Consider the following 16,979-nt stretch of genomic DNA (forward strand, 5'->3'; position numbering starts at 1 on the left):
ATATGAGGTTCACCACAAGCTATAATGAAATGAGGACAACTCCAAAGAAATTCATATTAGAGGGGAGGAAATCTCCATACTTCAGAGCATCAAGTAAGTAAGGTTTTATCCCTTTGCTTAAGGTTACCAATTATTATTAAAAAACAAAATGTATGTACGTTTGCATAACACTAAGCCCGCTCTCCAGAAATTTTGTTAAATAAGCACAATGTCTAACTAAAAACTGAAATATATGCTTGATGCATAAAAAGTGAGAATGTATTTTCTTACGACAAAAGCATAATGTGGAAAAACTTGGTGTATTTTTTTTTTTTTTCAAACAAGAGATATTTATGTTTCTTATGGTGTGGTGGTGTTCTAAATACAGAATAGCTGTCCAATATCTATCCTGCATTTAAGCTGCATCAGCACTGCAGCTTCTCCTGCAGCTTGTTTATTTGTCAGATAATGCAAAGAAGAACCAGTGGGCACATCGTGACACAAAAGACATCTAAGATCTATAGGGCAAAAGTAATTCATTCCTGCATGTGCTGAGAAGCAAAACTGACTTACTTTGGCTGCATCTGTATATTTTCAAACGTATCACTTGAGGCTTGTATCATCACTCTTTCCACTCGGCAGCCCATGGAATTCGTTATAAATGAGGGCATAAAGGAACATCTTTTGAAAAATGCTCAGCAGCCAGTTTAACTGTTTGAAATGCCGCACATTTTACTGTGAGCCAATAAATCCCAGCGTATAGGCAACTTAAATTTGTCCTCTTTGATTGCATAACCATCAAATTGGCAGGTCAACTGTTGATTTGTACTGCAGGCACAGTCATAAACAATGTGGGTTTGACCATTACATCATCGGCAATCACAATGAATAAGTAGTTGTGTGATGATCACAGGTTGAGTGGGAAGGTGTCTCTGCAGCCACATATCATTGCTAGTTTGGCACAGAAGTCACTGAAATGAACATATTACAGTCATCCTTTTGGGCACAAACATTGCTCTTTGGTTTTAAAACTATGTGCAAAACATCACCCGTCCAAGACACTGAAGTGATTGCGCTAAACATCATGAGAATTAAAATTTAAAAGAACTCAGAAGTAACACAAAGCTAGCCAAAGAAGACAGAGACTCAATTAGTTAAGTTCCCCATAAGGGAGAGTGTAAACTCTGGAGGCCCTATCTTATGTGAAAAAAGGAGACAATGGAAGATTTGAAACTGAGGAAGCCAATACAAAAGGGATTTTAAAATAAGACATTTCAGACCCAACAAAACATTAAGAGACTTTTTTCCCCTCCATCAAGCTCTCTCTCAGCTTGCCTATTGTACTTTCCCAATTCCCAATGCTGTATCTTTAGATTAATATTTCAGGTCTTAGTCATGAAAGGAAAGCAAGACGTGCTTTTATTGTTGCGCTAGGACCTCATAAATGAAGCATGTCATTTCATTTATGAATCAAAAATGCTATAAATAATTGTTTATGTAGGTGACTGTGTTGATGCAATGATTTCAATATCAAGGAGTGTACCTGTTTTATCTCATACATCAGACAACCAAACTGTAAACACAGGGAGAAAAGTTGTCACAGCAACTGCTCATATAGTAGCTCCGTCAGGATTATAATCTGTATCTCACAGCTCTGTGTAGGTAAGTACTGACAGATGGTCGGCTCATGTTGACAGCACGTGTGTGAGTGATAGATAGCAACTCTGTGAATAGCTGTGGAGCGTAATGTGATTTGGATGCAAGAATGGAATCTAAATCTCATTTCAGTCAGTACGATGGGCCCAGCGATCCACTCCTTTATCTCCATCCCTCGCTAACCATAATGCGGTCAGCTTCAGCTGTTCTCCCCGGGGCGTGGTCACCCTGACCCAGGAGGAGATGCTATAACATCCAGTTGGGGGCTTTGGACTGCCTGGCACTGAACCGACCCCCATCATAACACTCATCAGCTACCTGCCACTGTCATCAAAATGTCCCATTGACTGCCCTCTTTGGAGCCGCTATATCAATTGAGCAACTTCTTTTTTTTATGTGGTGACTGCTGGAAAGGGCAGTCTAAGGTTTCGGGGGCTGTTTCCCCACAGAGTTTGTGGTCCTCTTGACTGTTTGAACCCTCTCGTTTCTCCTCAGAGCCCACTCCTCCCCTACTGAGCATTACTGTCTGAGAGGATTAGATGAAGAGTTCACCGAGGGGGCATCAGGCAATCTGCATAGCCTAGCCCACCGTGCCTGTGAATAAATCAACATTGATGTAAGACAATAAAGCCAATGCGGTATGGCTATTTGTTTATTCTTATTACACCGTGCGATGCATCCCCCCCCTGCCCACCGCTCAGAGTAAACGCATTACTGGGAGAGGACTCAAAATGCAGACCACCACTGCCATGTCTGTTTCACTAGTTTGCTGCGTCTGGGTCCACAGGCAGTCTGCAGTCCACTAAAGCAGCCATTAGATGAATATCCCATCAGACTTAGGCCATTCCCTCCTTTCCCCATTTGCTTCTGTCCCTCACATCCCCAGGCCATCATAGGGGAAATGAAAGTCACAGATGGAGGGTATTTGGAAATGGTATGGATAGATGGATGGGTGACTGGTCCATGTCTACAGAGCTCCCTCAGGGCATTTCACTGTATATACCTGGCTACATATGATGTCCCATAAGCACCAAAAGCACTATCTCTAAATTCACAGCCATGGTGTTGTTAATAACAACATCAGTAGATCCGTTTTGAAAAAGAGGGATCCATGAAAATTCAAACATGTTGCGGCACTACATTTTAGATTTGCAGAGAAATTATTTCATTATATCAAAAAAAAAAAAAAAAAAAAAAAAAAAAAAGGGTGGGAGGGTCATCTAGTTTGCTAGAGGTTCTCCTTTTCATTCAAAGGCCGAGCTCCTGTGGCTGGAAATTGGACACAATATGAACAAATTCTCAAGGACTGAACTTGCAGAGGGAAAATATCACATTTGTCTGATAAAATATGAAAAATCAAAACACATCAAGCTGTCACACATTGTCAGCCCTCGTGTCAAGGCTTGTCTTGAATTCCTTGTGTTGACAGTCTTTGGCAGCACTTAATATTAGGATCATAAATTTGGGCTTTTATTGATCGATGATTATTTAGGAGTGTGATAATATTATTTGAGATACTTGTTGGCCCTCCCATCATAGGAAAATTTACTATTGTTACTTATTTTTCATAATTTTCAAATCAAATCAAATCAAGTTTATTTCTATAGCCCTATAGTCTTAGAAATTGAAATTAGTTTGAACATCCAATTGGTATCAATCATCCTGTCTCACTCGGCTGATAAATTCACCACAGTGAGGAAACATGAACTGGGAGTGAGTTAATTAGTTACAGTGAAAAATCTCAGGGCTTTGTAGTGTAAAGCTTAAACTGACACAAAATCAGAAAATGTTTTTATTTTGTTGTCAGAGTGGCATCTGTGTTTTTGTCTGTCTGTGTGTGCAGAGATATTCTTGTGAACACAATATCCTCAGAACAATGCATCGCAGAGTCTTCATATGTGCTCCACACAATCCCCCTATAGAGTGGATAATGGGATTACATTTTTGTGAGCTCTTTTTGGTATACATTTACATACTGATGAAGCAAAACATATTTTTGTTTATTTATTTATTTTGCAAAGTTTTTGCAAAGTTTTTTTTTTTTTTTTTTTTTTTGTTAAGTACAAATCCTTTTTGTTTTGAAAAAGAGAGTTCATAGACATTAAATTGTGCATTGGTTAAGCTAATTGGTGCATTAATTATCTTAATGTACTTGTTAGTATTACTGGCTATGTTTAATATATCAGAATGATTATGGTGGGACACTGGGCAGCTCAGGCTATGCTTTTTATTTCCCTTTTGATTTGTCATCAGAGGGCTATAAATACAAATAAATACAGCTATTCATGGTTTCTACCAGCAGCTCCAGATTTTGCAGCCATGTGAGGGTTGTTTACAAGCTGAGGATCCCTTGAAGTGGGGTAGAAGCACTTTTTAGGGCGGCCGAGAGAGCAAAGATAGCATTAGTGTATGTAAAGGAGAGCTCTTATTATTAAGAGACAATCCTGGCTACTTTCGATCCAGCGGTCTGGTAACAACACATCTCTCTACAGCGCACCAGCATGGTGGAATAAGCTGCACACAAATCTGAAAATGAGTGTTTCATTGAGTGTGGCCTTAAAGAAATGGTTACAAAGCACCATGTGGCTTCTTCAGTTTCTTTTTTTATGATAAAGATTGTTATATGTTGATTGTATTCTCCTGGTTTGTTATCTTGTGTTTTTATAAATACACCTCCAGGCATTATGTGCTTTCATTGTCAGTGAGTTTTAATGTATGTTATATCTGCAGTGCAGTGTTATATATGTTTTATAAACACCAAATTCATTCATTCATTCATTCATTCATTCATTCATTCATTCATTCATGTGGCTGTCTGTTTCTCTTGTTACTTTTGCAGCACATCAAATTTCATCTTTGGTTATGTATCAAGTCAGAAAAATTATATGACTTAATCATTGAAGATTTACAAAGTAATACAAATTCAGTGCTCAATAGAGCAATGGATTTTTTTCTGCCTGGTGAACATGCAATTTATAACCTTGAACACATAAAAATATTCAGTTTATTATTGCTATTTATTTGAAGACTTTTATTAGAATGATCAGTTTCATTGGTGCTTTGATGTAATGTTGTATAGAGCTAGGTTGACCTGTACACAGATCATTTCAGTGTTAAATAAGCTTTTACAAGATGTAGTCACCGGTGATGTCAGGGACATTAATGTCACAGCATTAATTCTGAGGTCAGGTGCATGAGAGTGAAAAAATATCGCTCTTCATCTTCCCAACTCACACCCCAATTATACTCTGTGACAATGCCGTCTCTCCTGGCAACAATCACAAGACCTGTGAGTGTTTGTGTGTCACAGTGCACGCACTGTCTCTCTCACGCAATGTCTGTCTCTGTCTATATTCTGGCCACAGTGAATGCAGCCGGCCTGAGATGTAATTTTCAGTGACCTTCTGTGTGTTTAACGATAAAAATCCAGGACTGTTTTATTTCCCCTCCAGTACAAGAGACAAGTTGTTCCTCATTCAGTGCAATATGTGACTTTGGTTCAGGTGGTTCAAGTCTGAAATCATTTACTGTAGGCTCACCACTTGTCGTCCATGGCACTGATGACCTACAAAACTTTGCTGGCGGGGGAAAAAAAGTTGTATTACATGATCAATATAAATTGCAAACCACCCACTTGTATAAATCCATACTGAAGGCAGCATGGAACAATTCTGATAACAATATGATTACTACCTGGGTTAATCCATACTGACTTGTCCTGTCAACCCTCAGTATTTCACTACTGGGAGGCATAACTTTTTTTTTTTTTTTTTTTTCATCTACAGCCCCCTTTGACTTTTCTCTTTTTCTCTCTCTCTCCAAACTTTACCTTCAAATTTCTTGTCAAGAAAACAGTGTAATGATTTGAACAGATCAGACTCTTTTGATGGGTGGGGTATTGATGTGGCGAGAGAGAGAGAGAGAGAAAGAGAAAAAGAGAGGGAAAATGTGAGTGCATGTACAGTATGCGTGTGAGAATGTGTGAGTGTGTGCAGCCGTGCTCACTGGCAGACAGCAGGGGTTATTCTGTCTGCTTGTGCATTGACATGCTCTGACAGGCCAATCGATGAGGAGGAGATGCAGTCTGCCGTCAGTTCATTGACCTGCTGTGCTAAAAGAGTACAAGTGGAGGTCATCTCATCTGGCTCTTCATCCAGCCCTGACTGCCTGACTTGCTAACTGATCTCCTGCTCTGCCTCGGCTTTCCTTTGCTTTTTACAGTCGCCAACCAAACTTTCAACTGAGAGTTAAAAAAAAACAAAAAAAACAAAACAAAAAAAAAAAAAACAAGGTGAAATGTCAATAAACAGATTTTACTTTTACTGCTGACAAGTAGGGCATGTTAAAATGAAGTTAAAGCACCACCAACTAGATATTGTTGATTTGGGACTGCATTTTTTTTTTTTTTTTCCAGTGGCTCCTTGCATATCATTATCTTAAGTGCCCCCATAAAAAAAAAGTAGGCCCAAGAATTTTTACTGCCTCAGGCACATACATGTCAATACAATACTGAAATTATGATAAGAGAGCAAAAATGTGGTATGTCATCCAAATGGACTGCTTTCAAAAGCAAAAAATGTACACCTTTATTCTGTAAAATGTAAGCACAAGGACATTCACTAACAGCTGCAAAGTGGTACTTAATAAGTAGAAAAAACTCATTTACTCCAAGTACATTCACACATTGTGTATCAGCAAAAAAAGAACAAATAAAACAAACAAAACAACAAACAAAAATAAGTAAAATAAAATAAGTATTTATTTCAGTGCAAAGCAAATGTTTAAAGTCTTAAAATTCCATGTTAGATGCTTGTAAAAAGTATCAAAGCTCTGGTAGATTCTGTTTCAATGGCGTGAATCCCATGGCAACATCATTTTAAGTTGCAGCATGGGCATAAAGGTAAAAAAAAGAAGTGGAATAACAGCTGCTATTTCTTTTTATTTTCATATTGAGCTCATTTCTCATTGCATTTCATCTGCCACAGCTGGGAAAGACTTCATTACCACACCTTGGAAGAAGGCCCTGTTAGGCAGACTTGACAAATGAACAGGCTTAATTGTGTTGATCATTTGTGCTTATGTTTGTACATGACTGTCACCTAACCAAGTTGGAATATGAAACTCAATCATCCACCAATTAAACCACTGCAAACAGAGGTACGTCAGATTTCAACATTAACATGGTGGAGAAGTTTCCGAGATTAATCTGTTTATGCAAAACCATTAAGGCCGTTTATATTTGAATCAAGTATATTTGCACAGTGCCATGACGACAAGCATCTCAAATGCAGTCCGTCCCAGTGAGTTTGTGTGTTAATGAGATGCATGACAGCATGCAAGTGTGTATGTATGCATATTTTATGTATTTATATATGAAAAGTATACACCTATAATTTTTTTTTTATTTTTTATGTGTAATGCATCTTTGCAGACAAATTCAAATCTAAGAGACAACAACTAATAGCATTTTGATCAAGGTCACTGGAAATCAATCTCATCTCAAGATGACTAGCTGGGACTCGACTTACTTCAACAGAATAGTTAAGCAGCAAAAAGACAATCATGACAACTTTTCTCAGAGTGCAGATGTGGCACATTAAACAGCTTTGAGCCTTATGAATTTCTAGGTGCAAGTGTGGTTGTTTGCACTTTAAACGTAAAAGCACATTGTTTGTGACATTTAAAATAATTTGTATCACTTTCCTCCATCTCTGACATTCTTGCTGTGCTCTGTCACCTGTTATTAATGGGTGAGTCGTTTTTTTTTTTTTTTTTTTTTTTTTTTTTTTTTTCAAAATTGTAATTGTCAGTTGACATGCAGTGCAAATTAGACAAAACAGGTGAAAATGTTTCTTTCAGTTTATGTAACAAACTGTAGTCAAAACAGGTCCTGACCCTTTGACTAAGCATCACATTAACAGATAGAAAATAATCAAATAATTTCATCAAAGGCCTAATGAATGCATGGAAATGCCGCCGCACATGGCGCTGAAAGAGAAAGAAGGGACAGGAGACAGTGTTCTTATAAGGAGAGGAAATTTTATTTATAACACAGGGTGCTGACGGGGAGTCTCCAGCTCAGCGTCTATATTACAAGGTTGATCTGCAAGGCTGCGTATGTACTGTACGGTATTTGGAAACCAAGATTGCAGTGGCACTAGAAACACACGCTTGAAACAACAGACTCTTTCCCTTTTTTTCCCATTTTTTTCTTAACTTTTCTTACAAAATGGTACAAACAACAATACAAAATATTTGTGCTGTTGACAGTTTACAAAAAAGTCTTTTGACTTGATAACTGTGCAATTATTTTTTAATTTTTTTCTTCATTTTCTCCCCACCCTCTTTCTTTCCATTTGAACCTATGTGAGTATGGTACACGAGAACTCCTTCTGGACTGCAACCTCGGTCATGCGGGCTGCGACACATTTTAAAATGTTGTATGGTTACTGTTATAGAACTCATCTGTCCATTATAAAAAGAGACACATGCAAAAAAAGCTCCAATTGTACAGTTACAGTTTGCCTAAATTGGTCTGTTTAGCTTCAAGCAAATATTACATTATGTACACTGAAACTTGAGCATTGGGAGAACTCGTATGAGACCCTGCTGCCTGTCTTTGAGGTCCTGGCCATGGCAGGACAAAAGTCTGACTGCTGCTGGAGCCTCCCGTCATGTGTGTCTCCATGGTCAGGCAGTGTCCAGGATGAGACCAATTGTCCGTAGCCTAACACCACTCAGAGAGCCGGAGGAGCTCTCTGCAGGGCCAGGCATACCTCTAGTGAATAGGCCTTGGGATAAGGTAGCCATTCTTATTAGATCATGACGCTAACACGGCTGAACTGCGGCAGTGCAGCGGTTCTTCCACCATTATCCTTTATCCTTCACATGTATTCCAGAGCCTTCAGTTTAGCCAGAAAAGATTAATAAGACAAGTGGACCCTATGGAACAAGTTTCCCTTACATCCCTCACAGATTGCATTTGAATGGCAGGTCAGGTTTGATTGACTCTGTTGATGATTTGCTGCCTCGTACCATAGCTAGTCATTGATAACATTCAGTATAATAATGGCATTGTGTTGTGGATGACATAGCTATGAAGGTCATTTGCCCTGTGTAAAGTGTGTGGGGCCTCCTGCTCTGTTTAGCCCTGAATCAGGTCTGAATATCGGATAGGCATAAGGGAAAACAAGGCTTTCATGAACCATGTCTTCATGTATGCTGGATGGCCTTCAGCAATGTTGGAGCTCCGCAGCTGAATTAGAATAACGCTCGGAGGGCTCATATAATATAGAACACTCACATATATACAGTAAGGCCTAGAGGGGTGCGCGTGGTAGTATAGACTGTACAAGTTGGCTTGAAAGTGGAACGGCTACTTTTTTTTTACTACAATGAAGTCAACCTTGGAACAGGGACACACATAAACAAGTATGGCTGTAAGCTCATATAGAATCTTGCAGATCCTCATAAATGCAAATGGCTTTTTTTTGTGGTGAAATATACCTTGCCAAGTATTCTTTTGAAACAACACAACTGTGAGTGTAAGAAAAAAAAGCAAAACAAACAAACAAAAAAACAACATATAACAAAATAACTTGTTCCACCCAATGTGTAAACAACAAAATAAAATGTATATACAACACTTAAATGTCAGAAATAATCATGAACGTAACAGCTGTGTTTATTTTGTGAAGATATTCTTTAAGCTATGTTGAGAAGCAATAAGAAAGATAAGAGCTTATCCAGCAGCAAGCTGCTTCCTGTGGAAGCCACTCCATTTCCCATGTCTATTTCTGCTCCGAGCTGACAGGTGTCCTGAAAATCACTGCTGTCAGTTTTCCGCGGCACAAGGTACAAGTTGCCCTCATTTATCTGTGAATCTAGGAAATTAGATCCCTACCCTGTTAACGTTAATAATTATCTATCACCTTCATCCCCTTCGTCTGTGGCCAACTCTCTGTCCCATCGTCTTTGACTTCAGTGCAGCGTAACAAATGTTGTCTGGCCAAACTCTCCTAGAGCGAGTAGGTGAGTAGGTCCTGCTGGGTGACGATCAGGTGAACGCAGCGGGAGAAAGAGGTGCAGGAGTGGAGAATCTTCCCCCATCACATCTTATTAAGGACATTGTAGAGGCGCACTCGTCAAGGAGAATTACCCCCGGGGATTCATCATCTTCTTAATTAATAGAGGATCTGAAGGGTGGATTAAACACACAACCCTGACCAAAACCTATCAAATCCACAAGTACAGTGGGGAGATACAGTGGCAATCCCAGCGCTGACTGTTGAAGAGCTTTTTCGCAGAAATCACATTCTTTCAGCACTAGAAAGCCTAGGAGTTGCTGTTTAGACAACAACATTTAAGAGCATTTCAAAATGGCACTGTGAAGATAAGAGATGATTAAACCTTTCTATCACTCACCAGCATCTCCGAAGATCCCTGCGTGAAAGATTTTGCATGTCTAAATAATTTAACACCAAGACTAAAACTCTTGTTTCATTTCACAATACACGGTTCGAGGGACTGAAATGTGATTAAAAATGCCCATGGGTAGTGTTTCTTTTTTATTAAAAGACAACAAAACTGTCTTCTACAATAAAGAGCGCGATCACCGAAGCTTTAGTTATGTAACTCTGCTTTGATAAAGTGCAGAACTTTACAACAGACTTTTCCCTCCTTCTAACTTCTTTTCAAAACCTCTTGAACTCGCAGCCAAAAATTTCAGAGGGAAAATTCAGATGAATGAAATGCTGCCTGAAGAGAGACAGATTTTGAAGGAGCTAAATCCCTGGCTGAAGCTCAGCTCTCCCAGTTTTTGCGACAGGGACTGGCACCAAAGTTTATATATTAAAAGTTTGTCATAGAACAACGGTGAATCAGCAGAAAAAAGAAGACATAAAAAAAACAAACAAAAAAAAACAGATAGATTGGGTCTCAGAATAGGGCTCATACAAGCTGACAATTCTGTATGTAATGCTGTAAGAGCCATTTGAAGTCCTCTGGTGCTTCAAAAATATATCTTTTTCCTTCCTAGCCTTTGTACAGTTTACATAGTTTTCTTGACACATTTACCACACAATAACTGGTGCCATGTTGATTACCTTTGGGTGTGTAGGGATAAACATGCAAAACCCCAAATGACCTTAGGGATTACGTCGCCTTAAATAACCCTCATATACACTTCACATACCATTATAGAGGTAACACATGTGATCAATCTTATCAAAATGTAGCGACAAGCCTTATCAAGTTTTAGGTGCAAATAACGAGAGCTCAAAACAAACGCAGCTGCTATCAAAGCCACAATAAACAAAGACACACAATGCTTTTTCTTTTCTAAGACAGTCCCACAATGTAATTGTTGTGACTTCGATAATCACATTCAAGTTGACTGTGACCTAGGAGCACAGATATGCCTGACTTGAAAAGTAAATGATTTGTCCACAACTTACAAAGACACACTGTTGGCCTATGTACAGCATGTCTACATAAAGCACCCTCAAATGCCAATGATGCCAGTCAACTCTCCTTTGAAATCAGCACTGACATCTCCCGCAGCTACCATGGCCCTGCAGGACAACAGAAATGACAAAGGGAAGGTTTGAGTTAAAGGGTCAGGGGTCATATGGCGGGCACGCGAGCCCGGAAAATGGCAACCAATCCTGAGTTAGCGGGAGTCTGCTAAATATGCACCACTGAAGGCACTTCTTAAACAACAGTGCTTCTGTTCTAAGTAATTCAAGTTCAAGAAAGAATAAACCAGGACCCTGCGTGCAGGAAGGACTTTCATTTCTGTGTTCTTGTTCTTTTTTTTTGTGTGTGTTTCTTTTCTTCCCCTCAGACAAAGTAAGCAGCTGAACCTAAAGCTTCTGCAGAGGGGCGGGCAGGGGCTGACAGCGAGGGAGAAGTGAAAACCCTCAGGAACATGAAACGGCTTGAATTTAAGGGGGAGTGCTGACAAAAAAGATAGAAAGAAAAAAAAAAAACCTCAACAAATAAAGAAAAACAAAATCAGACAGGAGTAACCAATGCCTACATCTAGCATAAAACTCAAAATAAAACAAAACAAAACAAAGCACGAGATTTTGGAAATACAAACAATGAGAAGCCTGCAATTCAGAGCTTCCGTTGCAGTCTCAGACAGGCTTAGAGCAGGAGACGGTTGAGAACAGCACCCAAAACTGACTCGCGGCGGGTTATCTGATTGGTTGGTTGGTCAGTCAACAGTTGGTCAGTGTGAGTTTGTTGTCATCGCTGTGTGTGTGTTCAGTGAGGGCCCTTCAGCCCCGTGCGGTAGAGGGACAGAGCATGGCAGGCCAGCTGACGGGACGAGGGTGTGTGTGTGTATATATGTGTATGTGTGTGTTAGTGCGTGTGCATGTGCGACTGCGTGGATTTAATCGTCGTCCCCTCCTCCGTACATGTCGGCCAGCTTCTTGAAGCGGGGGCCCCAGTCGTTGAGGTAGTCGTAGTCCTGGTCCCCCGTGCTGGAGGAGTTGAGCGAGCTGACGGAGCCAGCAGTGGAGCCGCTGCCCTCGTAGTCGAACACCAGCAGGGAGTCATAAGGAGGGGCCGTGGGGTCGTTGTCCGCCGCCCGAAGACCCTGTGAGAGGAAGATGGTGGTCAGTATGCACAGAAAACATGCAGAGGGTGGCTGAAGATGGTTGAGATCTGTCTGCACCACTGGTGGTCACAATCTACATTGCATACAAACTGGGTATCTATGCACAGTAAAATACAATATAGTTTTTGTATTTATGATGCCTTATTCCCTGCTCAGAGCAAGAACACATGGGTATTGCATGGGTACTGGGTGTGAGGCATTGGGCATTGCACAACCTGCGACATTCTGAAATACCCAAAACAGTTTTGACATGTATTATTACTATGAACTGGAGCCTGTTAGCATAGCGCTGTTACCGACTCAGTGCTGAAAACACTGAAAGCAACATTTCAGTGTTAGGTTTAGGCATATGACTCACTCATGCATGTTGATGATTGCTATAAAGAACAGAATTTCATATATCTTTTTAATTAGCTTGTTTGCTGGCTAACTCTACTTCATGGAACACACTAGTGGTAGCATCAGGCTCCAGTGCACAGCAGCACTTCTGAATTCTGCAATACCACAAAATAAATAAATAAATAAATAAATGTATTGTTGGTCTGTGACAAGAATAAAGCATTACTGATGGATAAAAAAAAATCAAACAAAACTATATTGTATTCTGTTGTGGATGGATGACATATGTTTATGTGTTTTGTTGTGGCTTAAAATGTTTTTATTTGCTGTGCCCAAACTGACTTCTGTCTGAGAGGCTGCCAACTCGCAGCCAGATCTCAGACCATGGGGACTCATTAAGGGGGGAGAGACCAGGTGTGGGACTCAGACCACCTTGTGTCAATAAATCCAAAATATTCCTTTCATATCGGAACAGATAAAATGGGAAATAATGTGGGCCCTCAGGATAGGCAGGTGATGAGGATGGACTTCAGCCACTCCACTGGGGCACAGAGGGCCACTGTGGACAGGAATATAAAAAGAGCTTCAAAACCCCCAGGGGAACAGTGGGTGGCAGAAACACCATGTGTTTGTTGTGTTTGTGTTTTACCAGACTGCTGGAGCGAGATCAGGTGAGTACATGTGTGAGTGAGAGAGAGAGAGGGAGAGGAAGAGCGAGAGAGCGAGAAAGCGGAAGAGAGAGAGCGTGAGAGAGCGAGAGAGAGAGCGAGGGAGAGAGAGAGAGTGTTAAGGCTGGATGGATCAAAGCTGAACAGCTGCCAACACCTCTCGAGTGTGAACGTGTTGTCACGAGTCTGTCAATCAGCATTTTCTTGCATGAGTGTGCCAACATGGGCTGTGTGCGTGCATCGCGTGTGCGTGCGTGTGTGTGTGTACCTGGCACTGTGATAACAGCTGTCAGGTAAAACTAAACTCTTCTACCTTGTTTCTACCAGAATAGTGAAGCTTACAAATTGAAAAGCATTTTGAAATGCGTAATCACATTAAATATTAGATCGATGGAAAGTGAAAGCGATAGGGCATTGCAGAGTGGGAGTAATAATGTGATGAGGAATGATGAGAATAATACATGTTGAGGTGTGTAGGCCTCAGAAGTCATGTCGTCATTTTTTTAGCATTTCAAGACCTCCTGATCAAACAATCCGCCTCCTATGGGAGAAATGAATGGGGTCTTCCTGATTCCTTCAAAACATTTACATTGACATTTGGATGTTTGTTTGCATATGAAACCACCTCACTGTCATATGCCTCTGTGAACCTGGCAAGTTGCAGCTCACATCCATGTCTTTCCAGACTCATAGTATTTATAGTGAAGATTTTGAAGGAATTTAATAAAAAGTAAGTGTATTTATGGTGAAATGGAAGTAATCACTATATTGACATGTATGATTCCAGTGAATAATTTCCAGCGAGAAACATGCCGTCTTCACTTAGAGCCTATTTTTACAGAGGAGTACACATGGAGCAAAGATTATCACCTGAAGCTCAGTATCAGCAAAATCAACGAGCTTGTAGTGGACTACCAGGGGAACAGGATGCCCCCTGTCCTGGTTGTCGTCCAGGGAGAAGAAATGAAGTGAAAACGCTGAGTTATGGTGTTGAATAATGACCAGAAACGTGTTTTTTTTGTGGAGCCATTATATTGTCACAGTGAAGATGAACTTTTGGATATAAAATGTCACGACTTCATCATTTTATTTTATTTGACATTTGGGTGAAACTTTGTTATAGTTTGAGTTTGAATTGTTGAGTTACGGCCAGAAATGTGCTTTGTGAGGTCACAGTGACCTTGACCTTTGACCTCAAAATCTAACTGGTTCATCACGGAGTCCAAGTGCCACATTTGAAGAAATTCCCTCGAGGCATTCCTGAGATTTTGCATTCACGAGAATGGGACGTACATACAGATGTATGTAGATACTGACAACCTGAAAACATAAAAGGAAACATTTTTGCTCATCTTAGTACTGCAGTTGGACAGTGTTCTGCTCTCTTTGTATAAATGCATTAGTGGGGCACGCCATATGTCTGACCTGCCTCGCACAGGCATCAAATGATTCTTAATGATTTCAGCATTAAGCTAAGCTACAGTAATTTTTATTTAAGTATTTAAGTTTGCATAGTTTTCTCTAGTATCTGACACAATGGACTGTTTTGCAGTGGGACAGCAGTGGGATGTGTATACGCACTGTATGTGAGGCTGTGTGTGTGTTTGTCGTGTGGGTGAGTTGGCGGGTTCACAGTTTACATGCTGTGGTATGACAGTAAATGCCACTGTTGAAATTAGATGGCAATATAGCAGTGAAAGTTGACATTTATCATCCGGTTATGAGCTAGAAGACTTGAAATAAGCCTGGCTTTTTAGCTTAGCTCCCTTTGTGGAATATCTCCCTTGTGGAGTGTCTACGGTGCTCCAGGCAGTTCTTCATTTGGGTTTGGTACTGGTTTACATTAAACCCACCAAAAAAAGTAAAACAAATGTGTGTCTCATCTTTTCCACATGTGCAACTTAAGTGAGCCTACTTTTAAGGGCATGGACAGGAGTGGCACAGGAAGGATCACTCATAATATGTCACACAAACACAAGCTGCAGAGATTCTGCCACCTCTTAATACTTTTGTTAAGATCAGCCAAAGAAATATATATATAGGTAATCAGGCATTTTTTATGGCTCAGCAGCAGGCTAAAATGATTTTAGTTGTTATAAATTTATACAATAATCATTTGGGTTGGAAAGCAGCAGCAGACGTCAGTGGATCCATTCCCATTTAAGAGAAAAACATGTTCCAATTAAAACATCTACGTCTTAAATGTAACATCTATATAACATCTATGCGTGAAATGCAAATGCCATCTTAAATCGCTGTGACATGAATGATTATGTAAAAGTGCCATGTATTTACCCCATTTGAGAAAAAGGTGGTGGATCTGGAATTCCATTTTTGGGCAAAGGTTACATTTATGGTTACGTCAGACTTCTGAGGCAGGTTGCTTGTGTGTGTGTGTGTGTGTGTGTGTGTGTGTGTCCACTTGCGTGTTTCTAAGAAAGCTCACCTCATGGATGAAGTCCCCTATATCTCCAGGGTGGGGGACAACGGGTCTGATGGGATACTGGGACTCAGGGATGATGGGGCGTTCGTCCACCCTGCGAACACCAGGGGGCTTGCTGATGATGTGCTCCAGAGAGTCAGGCTGCTGCAGCTGGCTCAGGTCATAGTCCTGCGGAGCCACAGGGAAATTCAGAGGTATCAGAGGGACAGCTGTTCAACCTGGAGAGCGTGTCTGCGTGTGAGTGTGTGTGTATCCATATGCCCGTGTGTCTGTGTTTGTGGCTCACCTGGTCCTCTTCTCCCCCGCCCTCTTCGTCGTATTTAAGGATGTTATCTCTGACATCATCTTCCGGGTCAATGAGCAGCTGCTTGGTCTGCCTCTCCTTCTCCCTGCGCTTCATCCACACCACAAACAGCAGCACCATGCCTGCAATAACACACGCAACAACCATACCGCGTGAACACGATGAACAGGCAAATACTTCGCCCTAGTTATGAGAATGTAAAAATAACTTCATATGTTTCATCAAATGTGGGCGGCTTCCAAAACATGTATTGGTGGTGAAAAGAGTAGATCTCCCACGTACAACAGCAAGTTTTGAATTCTGCTGGAAAAAAGGCTCCAGTTGCGAGTGATTTTGCCTCTAAAACACAGTCTATTTGAAAACCGTATGAGCAATGCAACCCACAGCAATAAAGTAACCCAGCAGCATGAATCATCAGCAAGACAGATATCAGCAGATATTTACCCTAACAGGAAAAGAAGACTAAAATGTCTATGTCAAGAGATGCAGGAGAGGATTCCAGCAGCCAGGGCATTCATTTCTAATACAAAATTCAGTACTGTACATGTTTATGTATTAGAGCACAGTGAATGATTTATGCTTGGGCCCTGAACTGTGCTGTTTTAGAGAATGGAGAATCAAAGCAAGTCACAGGCAGCTCTACCTTCTGGGTTGTGTGCATGTGCCTGGGTATGATGCATGTGAGAGAGAAAAGTGCCACTTACTGAGCAATATGATGATGCAGATGAGGATGGAGATGATGGCTCCCGTTCCCAGTCCCGCCGCCGCCACGGCCCCCAGAGTGGTGCAGTCTCCGTTCTCATCGCAGGGACAAACCTTCACTTTGATGATCGACTTGTTGGACAAGGGGGGGTTCCCCGAGTCCGACACAATTATGGGGACCTCATACACCCCTGACTCTAAATACACCTGGTAACGCAACCCGAGTCGGGCATAGTCCCCTGTGTTGAGTGAAGAAGAAAC

General features: G+C 40.8%; 1 protein-coding gene across 1 annotated transcript in view; it reads right to left on the bottom strand.

The window, feature by feature from the left end:
- Positions 1–7,678: 7,678 nt before the first annotated feature.
- LOC115362678 (cadherin-4-like) overlaps positions 7,679–16,979 on the bottom strand; it is a 241,293-nt gene continuing 231,992 nt past the window's right edge. Inside the window, exons 14-17 of the mRNA XM_030056714.1 lie at positions 16,721–16,957; positions 15,999–16,138; positions 15,716–15,880; positions 7,679–12,241 (exon numbers count right to left, since the gene is read on the bottom strand). Coding sequence (XP_029912574.1) covers positions 12,035–12,241; positions 15,716–15,880; positions 15,999–16,138; positions 16,721–16,957 — 749 coding nt within the window. The 3' untranslated portion in view covers positions 7,679–12,034. The remainder of the gene's footprint in view (positions 12,242–15,715; positions 15,881–15,998; positions 16,139–16,720; positions 16,958–16,979) is intronic.

Source organism: Myripristis murdjan, chromosome 7, assembly GCF_902150065.1.
Source record: "Myripristis murdjan chromosome 7, fMyrMur1.1, whole genome shotgun sequence".
Classification (NCBI taxonomy): domain Eukaryota; kingdom Metazoa; phylum Chordata; class Actinopteri; order Holocentriformes; family Holocentridae; genus Myripristis; species Myripristis murdjan.